This window comes from Eucyclogobius newberryi, unplaced genomic scaffold (assembly GCF_026437365.1).
Source record: "Eucyclogobius newberryi isolate DKJ021-1_F unplaced genomic scaffold, fEucNew1.0.hap1 SCAF_9, whole genome shotgun sequence".
Lineage (NCBI taxonomy): Eukaryota > Metazoa > Chordata > Actinopteri > Gobiiformes > Gobiidae > Eucyclogobius > Eucyclogobius newberryi.
The window spans coordinates 26,382,391-26,398,920 of NW_027316532.1; the positions used below are offsets into that span (position 1 = coordinate 26,382,391).

Sequence of the window (16,530 nt, forward strand, 5' to 3'; positions counted from 1 at the left end):
ATGACTAAAGTATAGTTAATAATGATTAAACCTAAAATGAACTAAAAACCTATGTACAATTTGTCTCGAAATTGACTAAATAAGGAAATTAAACACTGCGGTTAGTTCCAAACATATATAGATATGAGGGCACGTTTAACTTCCTTTGAACCTCTGGACTTACGGAATTATGTTTGAAACAAATGGACAAATAGATTCTTCTTCTTCCACTGTAAATCCTACTGTAATTTGACAAAGACGTGTGAGAATTCTCGGCGTGTTTGTGAGCAGGAGGGTGGTGTTTCCAGGAAAATCTGCGTTGACTCACCGGACCTAATCTACAATCATCTCCTGACTCACCTGCGCCCTCATCGTCCCCCTCATCGCTCCCCCATCGCACCCATCTCCCATCGGGAAGAGGTGGACAACAGAGCACCCGAAAGACATCAACAATATTCTAAATGTTTACAAGACCTGCACGATGGAACACTGACTCATCTCTGTCATTTCCTTATCTAAAGTGTTGCATCATTTCTTTGGGCTGCACATTTTTGGGGAAATAAGTTTAATTGCAGAGAGAAACATGAACTGATAAACTAAAACAAGAATACATTTCAGATAAATACCTGTTTGGAGGAGACTCTGGGAAAAGGCCATCACAAAAAAATGGATGACACAAAATGACTGGACTGAACTTTAAATTCAATTAAATTAAAATTACATTCAAAGACAAATTGAAAATGGTCCGATTTGAAAAACTTTGGGACAGATGTGTTGAACTAAATGTATCTATGAGTTACAGTCACGTGACTTTTTTGTTGTCAACGCCATTTTGAAGACGTCACCGCATTCTGCTGCCTCTCCGCTGTTCGATGGATTGACACTTGAAGAAGGCAGAAGTTATGGGTTAGTCCCCAAGTCGTTTGAACAGAAGCTAAAGACTCAGGAAAGTCTTGCCAGAGATAAAGACTTGGAGTTGAAAAAAGCCAATATTACCCTCCAAACGTTAAAAAATGAAAGGCACACAAGGACATCCTCTATCTTTATAAGACTGCAGCACAGAGAGATTTACAGCTCAAACTGCAGCTCGCCAACACCAACAGAGTCATGGAGAAAAACAAAGACTTGGAATTAAAAAAGGTCAACGATACTCCCCAAAAGAAAACCAGCTGGAAGATCGACTCAAAGCACATTAGGATATTCGCTTTATAATACTGCAGTACAGGACAATGTGCAGCGCAAACAGGAAGTCACCAACGCCATTAAGAGTCATGAAAAAGATGAAAGACAAACTTATAGAACACGACATTGTAATTGCTGGACGAGCTGAGGACGTCCAGCCACCAACAGCATTAGAACACCTCCAACCACCTTTACCCTTGCATCAGGAATAAAATAAACCAAAACAGCAAATATCTGCAGTATTTATGAATATATTTTAACATCTGTTTTACTTGTCAAAGCCAACCTACATTTCCAACTGAATATTTTTCTGTATATTCAATCCGCCGGCCGCCTCACACCACGTCCACGGTTCACACGCGCAGAGTCCGGGAACATTTTCTTCTTGGTTTAATCCTGCTCTCTTGTCTCCCCCTCATTCCATCCTCTGCCCGTCCATCACTCGCTCATCTGATCACTCCCTTTTATTTCTCCCATGTATCTGCATAAACTCACCATTTCTTCCGCATGTGTCAATGTGTGTGCACCCTCAGCGTAAACAGGCCAGCGTTTGATAGACTTTATTGGTTTGTGTAAATAATTGCGTGTGTTTTGAAAATCGTGTCTATTCAAAACCTCAATTTGAATGTGATTAAATGTGCAGCGCATTTAAACGTGTTAAAACCATGATCGTATCTACCGAATTCTTATTGTGTCACGTCACTGAAACATGTCACTAATCCTTTTTACAGACAACGTGATGTAGTGGCTGTCTCATCGTCTGTGGACTTGCTTAATTGTTCTTTCACAATTGATTTTATAAAGTGCAATCCCGATTAGGACATCAACATCTTGGTCAGTCAAAACATGGGCAAGGCAACTGTTTGAAATATCATTAGATCTAACTCATGGGTGGAAACTATAGTGGTGGGAAATGTTCAAATCCACTTTATTTCAGTGGCGTGCGGTCTGAGCAATAAATAAAATCTGAAATGACCGTGTGTCACAACTATATATGAATTGTTCTAAAATATGTACAAATAAAGCCTGTTTTCCCTTCACTTCTGCTGCTGAAGCTCGTCTGAAGTCACAGTGTTTTTAGTGACCCCTACAGGCCGCTGAGCAGTACTGCACAGGAAGCATGGTTCTTATTTTACCACAGCGCCTCAGTCTGTGACCGTGTTCAGAGGCTCGTTCATGCTCCGCTCTCGAACATGAGCTTTTAGAACCAGAGCGGACAGCAGCTTCTTCTAGAGGTCTGTGTTCTCTGAGGACCTCAAACCCATCTAAGCTCAAACCACGCTGGATAAACCTGTGTGGGAATCAAGGACGTTTGCTGGTTTTGCCCTAACTGAGCACGTGCAGAGGAGAAGTGCCAACAAGTTCCAACAAACTGACTTAAAATCTATCTTTTAGAGACAAGTCTGTGTTTGTAGCTTAGGCTCTGTTCATGTTTATAATGATTAGACACTAGTTAGAAACACAGGCAGTCATTTAACAACATAGAACACTAATTTGTGTAATGAAATGGTCGATGAATCAGCATTTCTTTCTCTGTGGAAGTTTAGCTCTTTGTCTCTTCATGCAGGAGACCAGGGTTCACGTCCTCACTTTTCAGATTAGTTTTTTTTTACCTTTTGTGTTATTTACTAAATATTGAACAGCCCAAGTCTGATTGCCCATCCATAAAGGTCACTGCACGCTACAGCTTCATTTACATCACATTTTCTAAACAAATGTTTCCAAAGTGCTGCATAGACACTCTTTAAACTTTAAACTGTATAATAAGTGCTCAAACCAGTCAAATAAAATCAAAGTAAAACCATAAAATAGCAATAAAGAAGTGTCGCTTTTTGGCTCGTGTGCATGATTTGGTGGTCTCTTTTTCACATTCCGTTCGATGTTGATGTAGTGCAGCCGAAACTGTCACGATACAACACTAAAATACAAGTATAACTATAAGAAATCCAAAAGACTGTAATCAGCGTTTTACCATTGTAGATTTTTGATATATGATATCCTAATTTTAATCATATCTCCAACACGTGCAATATTATAAATGTTTAATTACATCTCTACTCTGGCTACAGCTGAGATGGAAAGTCAAAGTTACTTCTGCTGTTACGAGTGACTTTGGGCAACGCACTTCCCCAGCCATATCTCTTATGTTTGAATATTGTACTCTGATTTATGAATGAGTGTGTGGAGAGGTGAATGACTAAAGGGCTAGTAACTTGAGTTAAGTGGCCGCCTAATTTGATCTAATATGTTTTAGAAGTCAGTGTTTTGGTTTTGGACTGAACAGTACGTGAGCTGACGACGTGTTGAAGAAACTGTTGGTATTTTGGACAAAGTTACACAAGGCAGACGGATCATGTTTACAGTACATTCAGTATTAAGCCAGGGTCATGTTGATGAGTCTATCTGAGCCCAGGGGAGATTATCCTGGTTCAGACTTGCGCTTGATAAGGACTCCTGTGCCTACATGACGGTTCAGGCACCTCAGAGGAAAAACAGATGCCAGGTGTTTCTTACAACCTGTCAATGAACTGTGAAATGTAAATTAAAAAAGCATAAAGCATCATTAATGTGCTAAAATGTGCCAGTACTTTTTTTTTTTTATTTCGAATCAAAAAGTGATAAAATTACCCACACTTTTCTACCCTTGTTTGAGAGATTTTTGAGGTAATTATATACGATCGCCAAAACCAACTGCAAAGTAAATACTTTTTCAATACAGTATATATCCTCTAGGGCTGTATGTCTTTAGCTGTTTAGTCATTTAGTCGATTAATCGGCCAATTGTGTCTTAGTCGCCCAAAATATGTATTTGTCGATTAATTTATTTAGATAATAAAGATGAATATGGGATAACTGTTTGACGTGACTTTGTACATATAAATACACTGTTTCCTACTACTTTTCTGTATAGTGTAAAAATAGTTATTTTTGCATGAACTCCTGCACCGTCATGGTCTTGTGAGTGCAGTTTGGGTCAGATAGAGATAGTTAATAGGTTAGTTTTGAGAGCTTACGCCCCTTTTTAGTCACCTAATCGATCGGCAGGGCCTGTCTTTAGTCGACTACAGCTCTATTATTATCTTATCCCTTTGACCATATGTCATTTTGGTGAGAGATATCGTGATTCAGTAATTCTCTGTTTAATGCAGCTCTGTGCAGACACTGGCTGTTTCTTGCTGTTGTGGCCTATAACCAATATTTTTCGATACCGATATTAAGAGTTTACAATTCATAACCAGGAAGACGACAAATGTATGCTAAATTCACAAATTTACTCTTTGCTTTTTGTAAAAATGACATCAAAATGTATTGATCTGGAATATAAGATCATTTGTTGCATGATTGTGTAAACATACAGACATTAGCCCAGTTGCTCTTCCATTTTCTTTAGCTCTCATTGTCTCATTAGAAAAAGGACAAATCTGATCCACTGAGGACAAACTGATTGACACATGGGCACACAGAGACTGCAGCAATGCAGCAAAATATCAGTGCCAAATATCGGGCCGATTCCGATATCTGGAGAACCCTCCGATATCACCAATAACCGATAAAGAAACATCCCTAGTAGATTTAACCAACCACAATGAAGAATACAAAACTTAAAGCAGCAGATGGCCTAAAAATAGCTGAAAAAAACAAAAGTACATGAATTTTACTGAAATCAAAACTCTAATCTGGCTCTAAAAATGTGATATGAAATGTTTGGCATATTTCCTAACACTACTAAAGCATTGGTTATTCATAGACTGTATTGAAACACACAGTTAACAAATCTCCACATGGTCGGTGAGAAAGTAGAGTTCACAGTTTTAAGACTCAATACTTTTTATCTAGAGAATCACAGTTTAAGGCTTCATGTCAAAGTAGCTCCTTCATGCACTTGCAACAGTGGAGCTCGTTGGGTAAATGGCATTGCCCAAGGACACGACAGCAGAACGTGACCCTCAAAACCTTTGGACTCAGGTGGAATCAACTCTTCTTGTGATGACAGGGGTGACAGTGCACCTCCACAGACCACCACCAATGACACTATCGAGGTAAAGGTCTGAGCCGGTACCAAGATAGTAACTCTGCAGGTCAGGAGGGACTCACATAAGTAAACAGAGAACAGAACCACCTGCTGTGTCTGTCTAATTCATTTAAGGGCTTCCCCGTGTGTTCAGAGAGTCTGGATTGACATATTTAGATTATGTCTGAAACAGTCTTAATCATGTCAATGTCAACCAAATGACATCAGATTTGACTCTTTTGGAGGTAATATTAATATGATTATTAAAGTCATGGGAGATTTTTTATTAGATGCGACCACAATATTTTGTGGCAAAATATAGACAAATACTTTTGAATTCCGCTGACATTTCATACTAAAACTATACATGTACATATCACAAAAGAATATGACCTTCAAATATGGAGTCTCTAGTTTCATCCTATAATTTCATAATTGGTGCTCCTCTGCTGCATCTAATCCAGAGTACAGGGAAAGTACCTGGCGCACAGAGCTACTTTTACAGCCACGTAATCACAGAGTGTGGCCAAAAAAGCTTTAATATGATGAGTTGAATATGGCAGATCCTTGTGTGAGTTTTCCTGCTGGAGGTGCTCTGGCTGGAATGCTCTTATCAGGGTCGAATGTTGACTTGGCATTTTCGCTGCATGTCAGTGTGTTTGTATGTGAGGGATACCATTAGCTGAACAAATCTGCCCTTTGAGTTAATGATAGGGGTGGCAGGCTGCCAGGCAGACAGATAATAGCACAGTACAGCCACTGAGTGATTCCAAGTAGAGGCTGTTCACCTCAGCAACCACTGGGCCTCAGGCTGCAGGTCAGGGCCACACCAGGGCTGCCCCGTGATGTAAGGAATGTGCTTAAAGAGATGCTGCTGTCATATCAACGTGTTTGGATTGTGCTTTTGCCTCCACAACCTGACGATCACTGTCAGCCATCTCACAGGTCACTTTTGAATGCATCTATTTAGAACATGATGCTTGGGAATATCACACTCAAATAGAGAAACAAAATAGTTTTTAGTATCAATTTCCTGAACATTAACAAATTAACACAAAAACAGTAAAAATGTCTTCCTCCAAAATCTGAACCCCAAACCTTTCCTGACTGAACCAAGCATATCAGTGACAATTCGAAATGACTGAATCTCAATTATCAAACCACAAAGGTCTTAAACCTCTACAAACACTTTTGAAACATCATGGGATTCTTGTATTAGTTTATTAGTTGATATTTAAGTCTTCTTTCAAATATGAATTGTTTATAGTGGGAACTCTGAACAGAATCTTACTTTTTAGACATAAATCCAAATCTGATCGCAACTGCAGTAGATTTCCCTCCCCCCATAAAAAACTTCCAGCCCTACGAGCCTAATTATCATTGTCCCGAGTGAATACATGTATAATAATAATAAAAATGTCAGAAAACTATTCAAAATCAATAGGTAAATCATTGTACACTAAAATATTGTGAATTTGGTAATGCAGTCTATGTCTATATTACCTATATCGTGGGCTGCTGTGTCAATATATCAGATTTTTGGTATATTTTACTTAATTTTTATGCCAGCTCTACAATTTTGTTGCTTCCTTAGAGAAAGGAAACTTGTTTTGCAAAACATTTAACATATCTACGGTTTTGATGATTAAAATGGGTATATTTCATGTCGCTAAAATGCATGTCGTTCTTAAAAAACAGTGACATTTGCAGTAAATCCTATGTAATATATATCGATTACTGCACGCATCCCATAATGGTGAGGTACGGGATCGTGAGGGACCCTGCGATTCCCAGCCTTCATTGCTACTGTCCATGTTTCAGCCCTGTAGTGACTTTACTGTGCCGTATAAACTTGACTGATGGCTGGCTCGGTATCCCGGACAACAGTCACATTTCTCAGGATAACGCATGGGAACGCTGCGCACAAAAGACTCTGTGGCCCTCTCGCACTGCCCCTCACAGACACTTGAGACGTGATTAAGCCCAGCAGGACCAGGCCCGACTGACACACGGCTACAATGAGACGGTGACGCGCCATTGTCCCAAACCCAGACCCTCTTCAGGACGGCCCTGTGAGACCGCCCCGTGACACCGCCCCATACCCGAGGTGAAATATAGAAGGAGGCTGAACTGCGTCGTGTCTCCTTAAAGACGTTGATGGCACCGTGTGGAGTTCAGCATGTGTCAAGATTATTCGGTTAATTGATAATCGTGACTGTTCGGGTCACAATATAATGATTAGGACTAAAGAATAATAATCGGGACAATTTTAGATGCAAAATAGGGGCTTTTTTAATTCAATCCATAGAAAAAAATCTACCTTACTTTTTCATTATCTGGCTGTTTTTGTCATTAAGTTTATTTTGTCATTCGGAATGTTATTACTAATGAGTTACTAATGCTGGTCACAAACTTGAAATAGTAACGGGTTTGACAACGGGAATGAGAGAAAGATTCCACAGTTTGACATCATGACATACCATTTTGGAGGACCTGTTAAAATGATGGCAGCAAAATCAAATATTCATAGCAAATGTCATAGCAGAAGCTTTCAAAACTATCTCTACGATCTGACCACACATGCACTGGATCCAAGTGCACTGACAGGACAAGAAAACAACTAGTGAATGGTGTATTTGTATGTAAAAAGGCTGAATAAATGCATAAATCTGTCCACGTAAATTCTTTCTAATACCAATATCGTACTGTAGGTCACTAGAACAATGTAAATCGCTTATAAATCATGACAATTTATCACTGTGTTCATCAAAATATTGGAGCCAAGTACAAATAAATACTGTGGAGAATGGCACAGTGTAAAACCTATGGCAGAATAATATATCTTTATACACTGGAAGTTGAATGATGAGTTGAAGCAAAACGGCAATGGAAAAAGTCAATACATTCTATTCATTAAGTTGTAATTCAATTGATTCCTGATCCTGGCGGTAGTTAGTAGTTAGTGCTCCCACCCTCACAGCAAAAAGGTTTTGTGGTTTGATGGTTTGGACTGGACACATCCTTTCTGTGTTAAATTTCAATGTTCAGTCGGTTATTTCATTAAGATTGCACGGATTTGTGTGCAAAACAGTGGAAAGTAGAAAAAAGGAGAAAGATAGAGTGAGTTTTACTGGAGTTTTGGGAGCGACTAGACAGTTTAATCTGCCTTTTTGCATAGTATGAAGATGCTGTTTACTTGTACTTCTCTGTGTACTACAGTAGTCAATTAATCGATGCACACGCACTGGTCATTAGTCGTCAAAGAGTTTCTTGAGTCGACTGCAGCCCGAAGAATGACGTGTAGGTTTCTTCTACCTCCAAAACGTGCTGGTCAGGACTAATCATCCATCTGATCTTGTATGTACAATGACAAATGGTGCCTTTACTTTACTTATCTGGTGACTCCATAGAGCATCAGCGGAAGAAACAATGTAGTGACCTTCCATTGTCTGCGTTATGTTTACACAACGCTGAAATGTCCATCAACGTTCTGCCCGGGGAAAAGACAGACAGAGCAGGAAGAACACAACACGATGGCCCAGATAAGGATGCGCTTTTTGTTTGTTTGGCTGTGATAGTGTCTGTCTGTGTGTTACCTCTTCTGCGTTCTCGCTCCAGGATCAGACGCAGCGACGTGAGGAGGTGCAGCCGGTGGAGGTGACTGTGGACGCCCAGCTCCAACAGATCATACTCCGACAGATGCAGCAAGTCCTGATAAAGAAAAGTCATAAAGAAAAGTCGTAAAGAAATCAAATACTTTGCTTTGAGGCTTCAGAGTATGAATTCTTTAGTGCAGGATTTTTGCTCATCGCAGTGTCACGTTAGACAAATGAGCAACGAAAACTGAGAAGCTTGACCTCGAAGATACTGCGTGACCCGCCGTGACCTTAAGCTTAGCCGGGCCCCAGCGCTGACTTTCAACTCTTGACAGGTGGCCATCTTCCATCGGGCCGTTTATGTCGCATCAAACTCATGGGAAACGCAACATTCATCAATCTTTCTTTGTCTTTGAAAGGAGGCTCTCATAAAGTATTTCGAGTGACGATTCTGCTTATAATCAAAATCAAAGTGAACAAAAAAAGGTAAATGGATATTTGTCGGCACAGTTAAGTTGGCAGAGCTTGAGGAGCAAATAAAGAAGCCCTGAAATTAGCTCAAATATTTGTTCAAATATCTCTTTGCGGCCTCAAATACTGGTAATCTTCTCCTTGTAACGCAGTATACTAATCAAGTCATATTTCTCCGTGGAAACAAGCAGGTGACGCCTCCAAATCACTTTACAGGTGAGATCTGTGGAGAGGCAAGCCTGCTCACAGTAAGATCGCATGTTTTTAAGGTATTCTTTTTGCTACAAAATCACTTGTAACTGAAAAAAAGCAAGCTAGATACAGTATGTTTAATGCTTTACTGTGGAACATTCGAGGCAAAGTAATAACACCTCCATGAAGACAAGTGGGTGGCAGACCCTCCACCAAGTTCCCCAGTGATAGAGGTGGGCAATATGTCGAGATTTAAATCAAATTTGCACACAGACGATATCATTAATCGTATGTTGTAAACCGTATAAGTGATATTCTTGAACTTTTGTGATGAATTTTACAGATATTTTACATGTGTCTGATAAGTTAACCTCAACTAATGAGTTCAAAGACATGTTTTAACACATTTTTGTTCCCCAAGAATCTTTTACAGACTTAATGGAAAGGACAAGCAGACAACCTTTAATTTTCGTGTGACCGTCTAGACACTTAACTGACCGGTGCTGACCCTGATCTCTCACGCGCCTAAAAGTGTGCCGTCTCCACCCCTCGTCCCGCTCCTGTCATTACAACGGCGGCTTGAACGCGGGTACCAACGCGCCCCGCCCCATTCGAGAAAGGCCCGACTCTGGCATCAAAGACCCCCAGGCCTAGGACAAGTCTTTGAACCAGGACTGGACATAGTACAGTAGTTGCCCGGTCTGTGTGGCGCGTACAGTGCGCTCCCAGGGCCCCGCTCAGACCCTGTTGTTTTGGTTTCTCAACAATGAAACCATTCTCTCCTGATTTAGGCTGTCCGCACATGCCCAGTGGGTAAACGCACGGGTACGTAATTATAGAGCAGACGAGCCGCAAGAATGTCACACAATTCATTTATTTATTCTGACAGACAAACATAGCAAGACAACGTGGAAAAGCGATTACAGCGTGTCCAAACGTTTGACTGGTACGGCCGTCTTCTGTACGTGCTTGTTTGTTACTTTACTGACCCCTGGTGGAGCAAATGATCTACAGAAAATTGTTTCAGATTCAGGTTTTCAGTGTTTTTATTTGTTGTTGGGAGGAAATTAAACTTGTGCATGGCCCTTGACGACAAATAAAGATCACACACAATTAAGGCAGACATTTATCTTTGGCTTGCTCATCTCTTACATCACAGTACAAGGACACTGACTATCTTATATAAACTATAAATAAACTAAACTAAACTGAACTTAAAAACACATTACAATGAATTAGCATGTGCATTTAATTTATTTGAGTTCTCTGCGGACACAACAGCAGAAACAGGCTAAGACTGATTCAGCTCCCTGATTTTTGTACACCTCACACATTATTCTGTACCAGCAGGGAAAATACAATAAATAATATGTTTTTTATCATTAATTTGTGATGAATCTTTCATTTTGAATTCCATCACAGAACAACAGATTTGAGGAATACCTTGCACAAGTTCAACTCTTATGGGTTTCACTTTTTCCTAAAAGGAGGTAAGGTTGATTCTGGTATCTGTATTGTTTTAATTCAAGCATTTTGTATATTTAATAAACAAATAAAAAGGCTAAAAAACTTAAAAAGCCTAAAAAACTTATGAGAAGATAAAAACTTTTAAATATACTGTCTTTAAACCTAAACTCTTTTCTGAACTTTTGTGGTGCATTTTAACTGTAAACTCACCAAAGTCTGATCATTACAAGAGTTTGTGTTTATTTCCAACTCAACTAGCTTTTACTGAACAGAATCAGATCAGACAAATCATCAGATTAGACAACAAGACGGACGCAGCTTTAACAATATTATTCCATATTTGCAGATCCACCGAGTACAAATAATAAGCCCATCACAATAGCGCCTTGTGTGAAATAACAATTTTAACGGTTGACGTGACTCAATAATAACACATTAAGTGAAAAAGAACAACACTGGGCCTGTTGCTGTCAGCGTGTCCCACACACAGCTCGGTCTCGTCCGGCGCATCTCCCGAGCCTTCCTGCAGCGACATGACAAGTTTTCTTTGCTTCAAACATGCCCAGCTGAACCTCAACACTGGCTCTCACCGCGGCTCTGTGCACAGCTGGTTTAACAAAGTGCATGTTGGTTTTGCCCTTGTTAATGTTGTCGGTGTGCGTGTGAACAGACGGCCCAAGCAAAGTGAGAGTGCACGGGACCGAGCCAAGGTGCGAGAAATCGGCGCACTCCAAAAGTCTTTAAAAACCCAATGTGCATCAACAACAGCTAAACGGCGATAGTCCTGGGTTTTACGTATGGAAAAAGCCTGCGGAGGGAGCTTGACTGGTAAATTCGGACTGAAATCATCTGTTTAGGATTTGTTTCTCGTCCGTAAAGGCAAACAATTCAAACAAACACATTGCTCCGCTATCATTTTAATCAAAATCAAACTCGTCTACCGTTTATTAGCACCGTTTATGCTTTATTTATTGATTCTTATTGAAGTCCACATCGTTTTTCAGTCTCTCTGTGTGTAGGGTGTCCGCCTCAAACAGCAGCAAAAGTGGGACACGTTGTGCAGTGTGGTGGAACCGACATAACGGATTTTATCGTTAATAAATTATATTTTTCTGCAAGATGTTGTTTTTATCAACCATAACACATGGACAGAGATGGGAATAGCAACATTTTACAACGCAAGAAGCCAAAATGCCCAAAAACTGATGATTTTCTTTGTGCGGCTCATCTGTTTGATCTTCTTTGTGCATATATCTCCTTTTTTTTTGGTCAATTTAAGTGGCATCAATGAAAAAGAGGGACCAAAAAAGGGACGTATGTTTGTGTTTTCCCCCCTGTATTTTCTATTTTTGCATGTTATTAAATGCAAATGTACAGTGCAATGTGTTTTAAAACATCAGTGTTAAGCACAGGTTAAAGAAGGGGGCAGAACACATGTGATCGCTCTTCTTTTCCACTCCTTAACTGTATGTCACCGATGTTGTCTTTCTATATGTCGTGAAAAAAATAAAATAAATGAATAAACCACTCATCAGAACGATTGTGGTGGCGCACAGATGAAAAAAAAAAAGAAAGCACAGAAGAGTACATTCCTGGGTGACCAGTCAACGTTACATCAAACATGCACGTGACACAAAACAAGGAAACAAAATTACAACATGTTTAAAACCTCAGACTACATAAGACCTACTGTAAATAACACCAATGCATTCTGGGTAACCATTAGCAGGGGGTAATTTAACCACATATGTCCTTTTAGCGGAACGGTCCAGAGAGTCGTTATCGTAATGAACTGATTAAATGACTGTTTCAAGTGACGTGGATTGAACTTGTACTTTCCAATTGACATTTGCTCAGATTCAAACAGACTCGGACAAACTTTGATCAACATTCTGCGACTGAAGGTGGTGTTTGGTGGTGTTTGGTGGCGTTACCTCTACTCCATCGTATTCCTGCTCCAGCGCGGTGCAGTACTGAGGCAGTCCCAGCTGGCTCAACCATCGGGAGATCGACTGGTGCTTCATTCTGAGACACAAACCCCATCAGTTGCACCTAAAACACAGACGGGGAACAGATTACAGGCATTTGTCCGACGGAAGAGCCTGTGCGGTTCATTCATTAGTTGGAGAAGGTTTATCGGTTCTTAAAAAATCGAAAATGTCACTCTCTTGGATGACACAGTTAATGTTTTGATGTTTGTTTCAATGCAGATGAAATGAGACGTTTTGGACAAAGAGGCGTAAAACGAAGCTGTTGTTGTTGTTGTTGTTGTTGTTGTTTTATGGCGGTTGACATCCGAGTGTTGCATTACCGCCAGACTTTATTCCTTAGACTTTGTCGTAGTCCTAAAAGTTGTTGTTGTTGTTGTTGTTTTATGGCGGTTGGCATCCAAGTGTTGCATTACCGCCAGACTTTATTTCTCAGACTTTGTCGTAGTCCGTAAAAGTACTCCTTCCATTGCTTTGGTGTTACAAAGCCCATGAGGTCATGATATGCCTTTGTGACCGGCTTTATTCCAGGGAGACTCTTCTTCACCTTCCTCTCCTTCTTTGACGTTCGGTGCTTCCACCGTACAGCTTTATTCTTTAGGCTTCATTCTATAGGCTTTAATATTTCCACTGATGTCGCCGCTTGGTAGCCGTGCATCTACGAGACTGGGCGAGGACAGGAGACCACCCCCACCCCCATCTCGTCACTCTGATCACTCTGACTCCCCACAAGCAGACCCCCATCACTCCGACTCCCATTTAGCGCCTTTAGCCTGTTTTCTATATCTGCCCAATCAAGCTCCTTTGTTCCAAGGAATCTCCCTGCAGCTTTAGCAATGAACCTGATCCTTTCAGTTCTGCTTTGAGTCTGAGCAGCACAGTTTACAACATCCACCATAAAGAGTACAAAATCCTCTCTATCCACAACCAGGGTATTCTCATTAATTCTGGAACCTGCACACTTGGGACCTCCACTCTTGAAACCTTCACACTTCTTGGGAGCCACGCTGGCCTCTCTCATTTCGCCCTGGCTGGGAGCAGCGCTGGCTCCTCTCTCTGTATTTACTCTAAACTCGTTACTTGAAACTTTCTTGACTGCATCTGCATAGGATATACCTTGAGAGACCTTTATTTTCTGCACCTCAGCAGCTCTTTTGCTAAACCTGCATCCCCCGTAGGCAGAGCTATGTTCTTCCCCACAGTTACAGCACTTCAGTTTTGCACCCACGTCACACTTCCCATACTCATGATCTCCTGCACATTTACCACACCTTTGCCTCCCTCTACAGACCGCTGCAATATGCCCAAAGCGCTGGCACTTAAAGCAACGCAGGGGCGGCGGAACATATGGCCTGACGCTATAGCACATGTACCCAATGAACACCTTACTAGGCAGGCACCTCCCTTCAAGTGTTACCATTACCGACAAGCTGTCACATCTTACCCCAAACCGGGTCACCTTCAAACGCCTAGCGTCCACCACCGTAACTCCCGTCAAATTCTCCTTAACTTCATCCACAGACGTCGCCGTAGGGACACCTACGATAACTCCTCTGACCGTGTTTCTTTCAGCATTAGACACAAGAATGTCCTTTCCACCCAGATGTTTAGTTCCAATCGCCTTCCGTTGCTGAGCCGCGTCCTCGCACACGACCAGCAGCGAGCCATCTCTAAGGACACTCGCACTCTTGATCACTCCCACAGCTACAGTTAGGCTCTTTGACAATGCCACTGAATTCCACTCCTTAAAGGATGCACTATCCTGTGCAAGCTTTATGATCACCTTACAGTCTCTGCTCTCACCCCGGACATCAATAGCTTCAGCCTCATCCTGCTGCTCATTCCCAGAACCCTCGGACGAGCTAAGGGACATTTTACGTTTCCGGGCACGTGCAGGCAGAAAAGGCTGCTCCTCCACGCCGTCTAGAACGTCTTCCATCCCCGATCCACTCTCCTCCGCCAAGCCTCAAGAGAACTAAAGACATCCTGCTTGAGCCTAAAATAAGATAAAGAAGATGAAAGTAGCGTTGCCATGATACTAAAGCTTCAAACTAACGAACAGGCTTGATACGTTTGATACCACAATTCTAATGAAAAAATACAAATAGTCATTTCCAACAAAAAATAATGGTACTTTCTTTATGTTGCCTTGAGTTCTTATACTCGCTAAGAAAAAAAAACAGTTCAGGAAACAGGGCTGCAACAAGTGAATCGATTAATCGCAACCAATCGATCATTGAAATCATCGTCAACTAGTTTAACAATCGAATAATCGTTAACTGGTCTATATATTGGTTACAAAACGTGCCATGAGCTGAGAAACTGAGCCACAATTGCACGAAAATGTGTAAATTTAATGTATTTGGTGAAAACCCTCTTTGGTCCATGAGCGTGCTGCACCAGGATCCTCTAACGGCTTCAATTCAGCTTCTTCTGGGTCAAATGTAGTAAAGATCATTTCTAAACATCAAATCGATTAACTGAAACAATAATCGCTAGACTACGGTTATCGATTAGCAAAATGATCGTTAGTTGCAGCACAATCAGGAGAGGTCCAATTCTGTTCTGGGTATATGATATTTTTTGTGTATTGATACTTCAATGTGTTCAATTCACTTCACTTGTGTTCACTTCAATACTTCAAATGAGTGTTTTAGTTTTGATACTAGTTCAGTACAAACTAGAAAATCTGCAATGGCTAAAGCCATTGCTGGAGTGTCACTCACTCCCTCCCTCTCCCTCCCTCCCTCTCCCTCCCCCTCCCTCTCCCTCTCCCTCTCCCTCTCTCTCTCTCTCTCTCTTTCTCTCTCTCTCTCTCTCGCTCGACTGGCTCCGTCACAAAATAAAGCTTAAAGAATAAAGTCTAAAGAATTCCGCAGACACTCAATACCCAAATTCATTTAAATGGGGAAAAAGTACTAATACTTTTGAAAATTCTGCAAAAAGTACAAGTTTTTCAAATGTCAAAAGTAATAGCACAAGTACTACTGTGAAAGCGATCATAATGAGGTATAAAATGTTGAAATCGGTTGAAGCGTTAAGGCGAAGAATAAAGTCTCTTTATTTATAATCACGAATAAACGTGATTATTTTACATAATCACGTTCAGTATACAATTATATAATTAGAGTATATATATTGCATCAATGTATATAAAACACAAGATAATCTTACCTGTTGTTGACAGAGATCCCAAACTACTAAAGAATAAAGCCTAAAGAATAAAGTCTACCTCCCTCCCACCCTCTCTCTCTCTCCCTCCCTCCCTGAATAAAGCCTAAAGAATAAAGTCTACCTCCCCCCTCTCTCTCTCTCTCTCCCTCTCTCCCTCACCCTCCCCCCCCTCTCTCTCTCTCTCTCTCTCTCGCTCGACTGGCTCCGTCACAAAATTCTTAAAGAATAAAGCCTAAAGAATAAAGTCTAAAGAATTCCGCAGACACTCATAATGCCCAAATTCATTTAAATGGGGAAAACTAATACTTTTGAAAATTTGACAATTTTGCAAAAAGTACAAGTTGTTCAAATGTCAAAAGTAATAGCACACGTACTACTGCGAAAGCGATCGTAATGAGGTATAACATGTTGAAATCGGTTGAAGCGTTAAGGAGTTGAAACTGGCTAAATTGAAAATCATGGAAAATAT

At 40.8% G+C, this 16,530-nt stretch overlaps 1 protein-coding gene across 1 annotated transcript in view; it reads right to left on the reverse strand.

The window, feature by feature from the left end:
- bcar3 (BCAR3 adaptor protein, NSP family member) overlaps window positions 1-12,953 on the reverse strand; it is an 88,870-nt gene extending 75,917 nt beyond the window's left edge. Inside the window, exons 1-2 of the mRNA XM_072438441.1 lie at window positions 12,834-12,953; window positions 8,770-8,884 (exon numbers count right to left, since the gene is read on the reverse strand). Of these exons, the coding sequence (XP_072294542.1) occupies window positions 8,770-8,884; window positions 12,834-12,923 (205 nt within the window). The 5' untranslated portion in view covers window positions 12,924-12,953. The remainder of the gene's footprint in view (window positions 1-8,769; window positions 8,885-12,833) is intronic.
- Window positions 12,954-16,530: the final 3,577 nt, after the last annotated feature.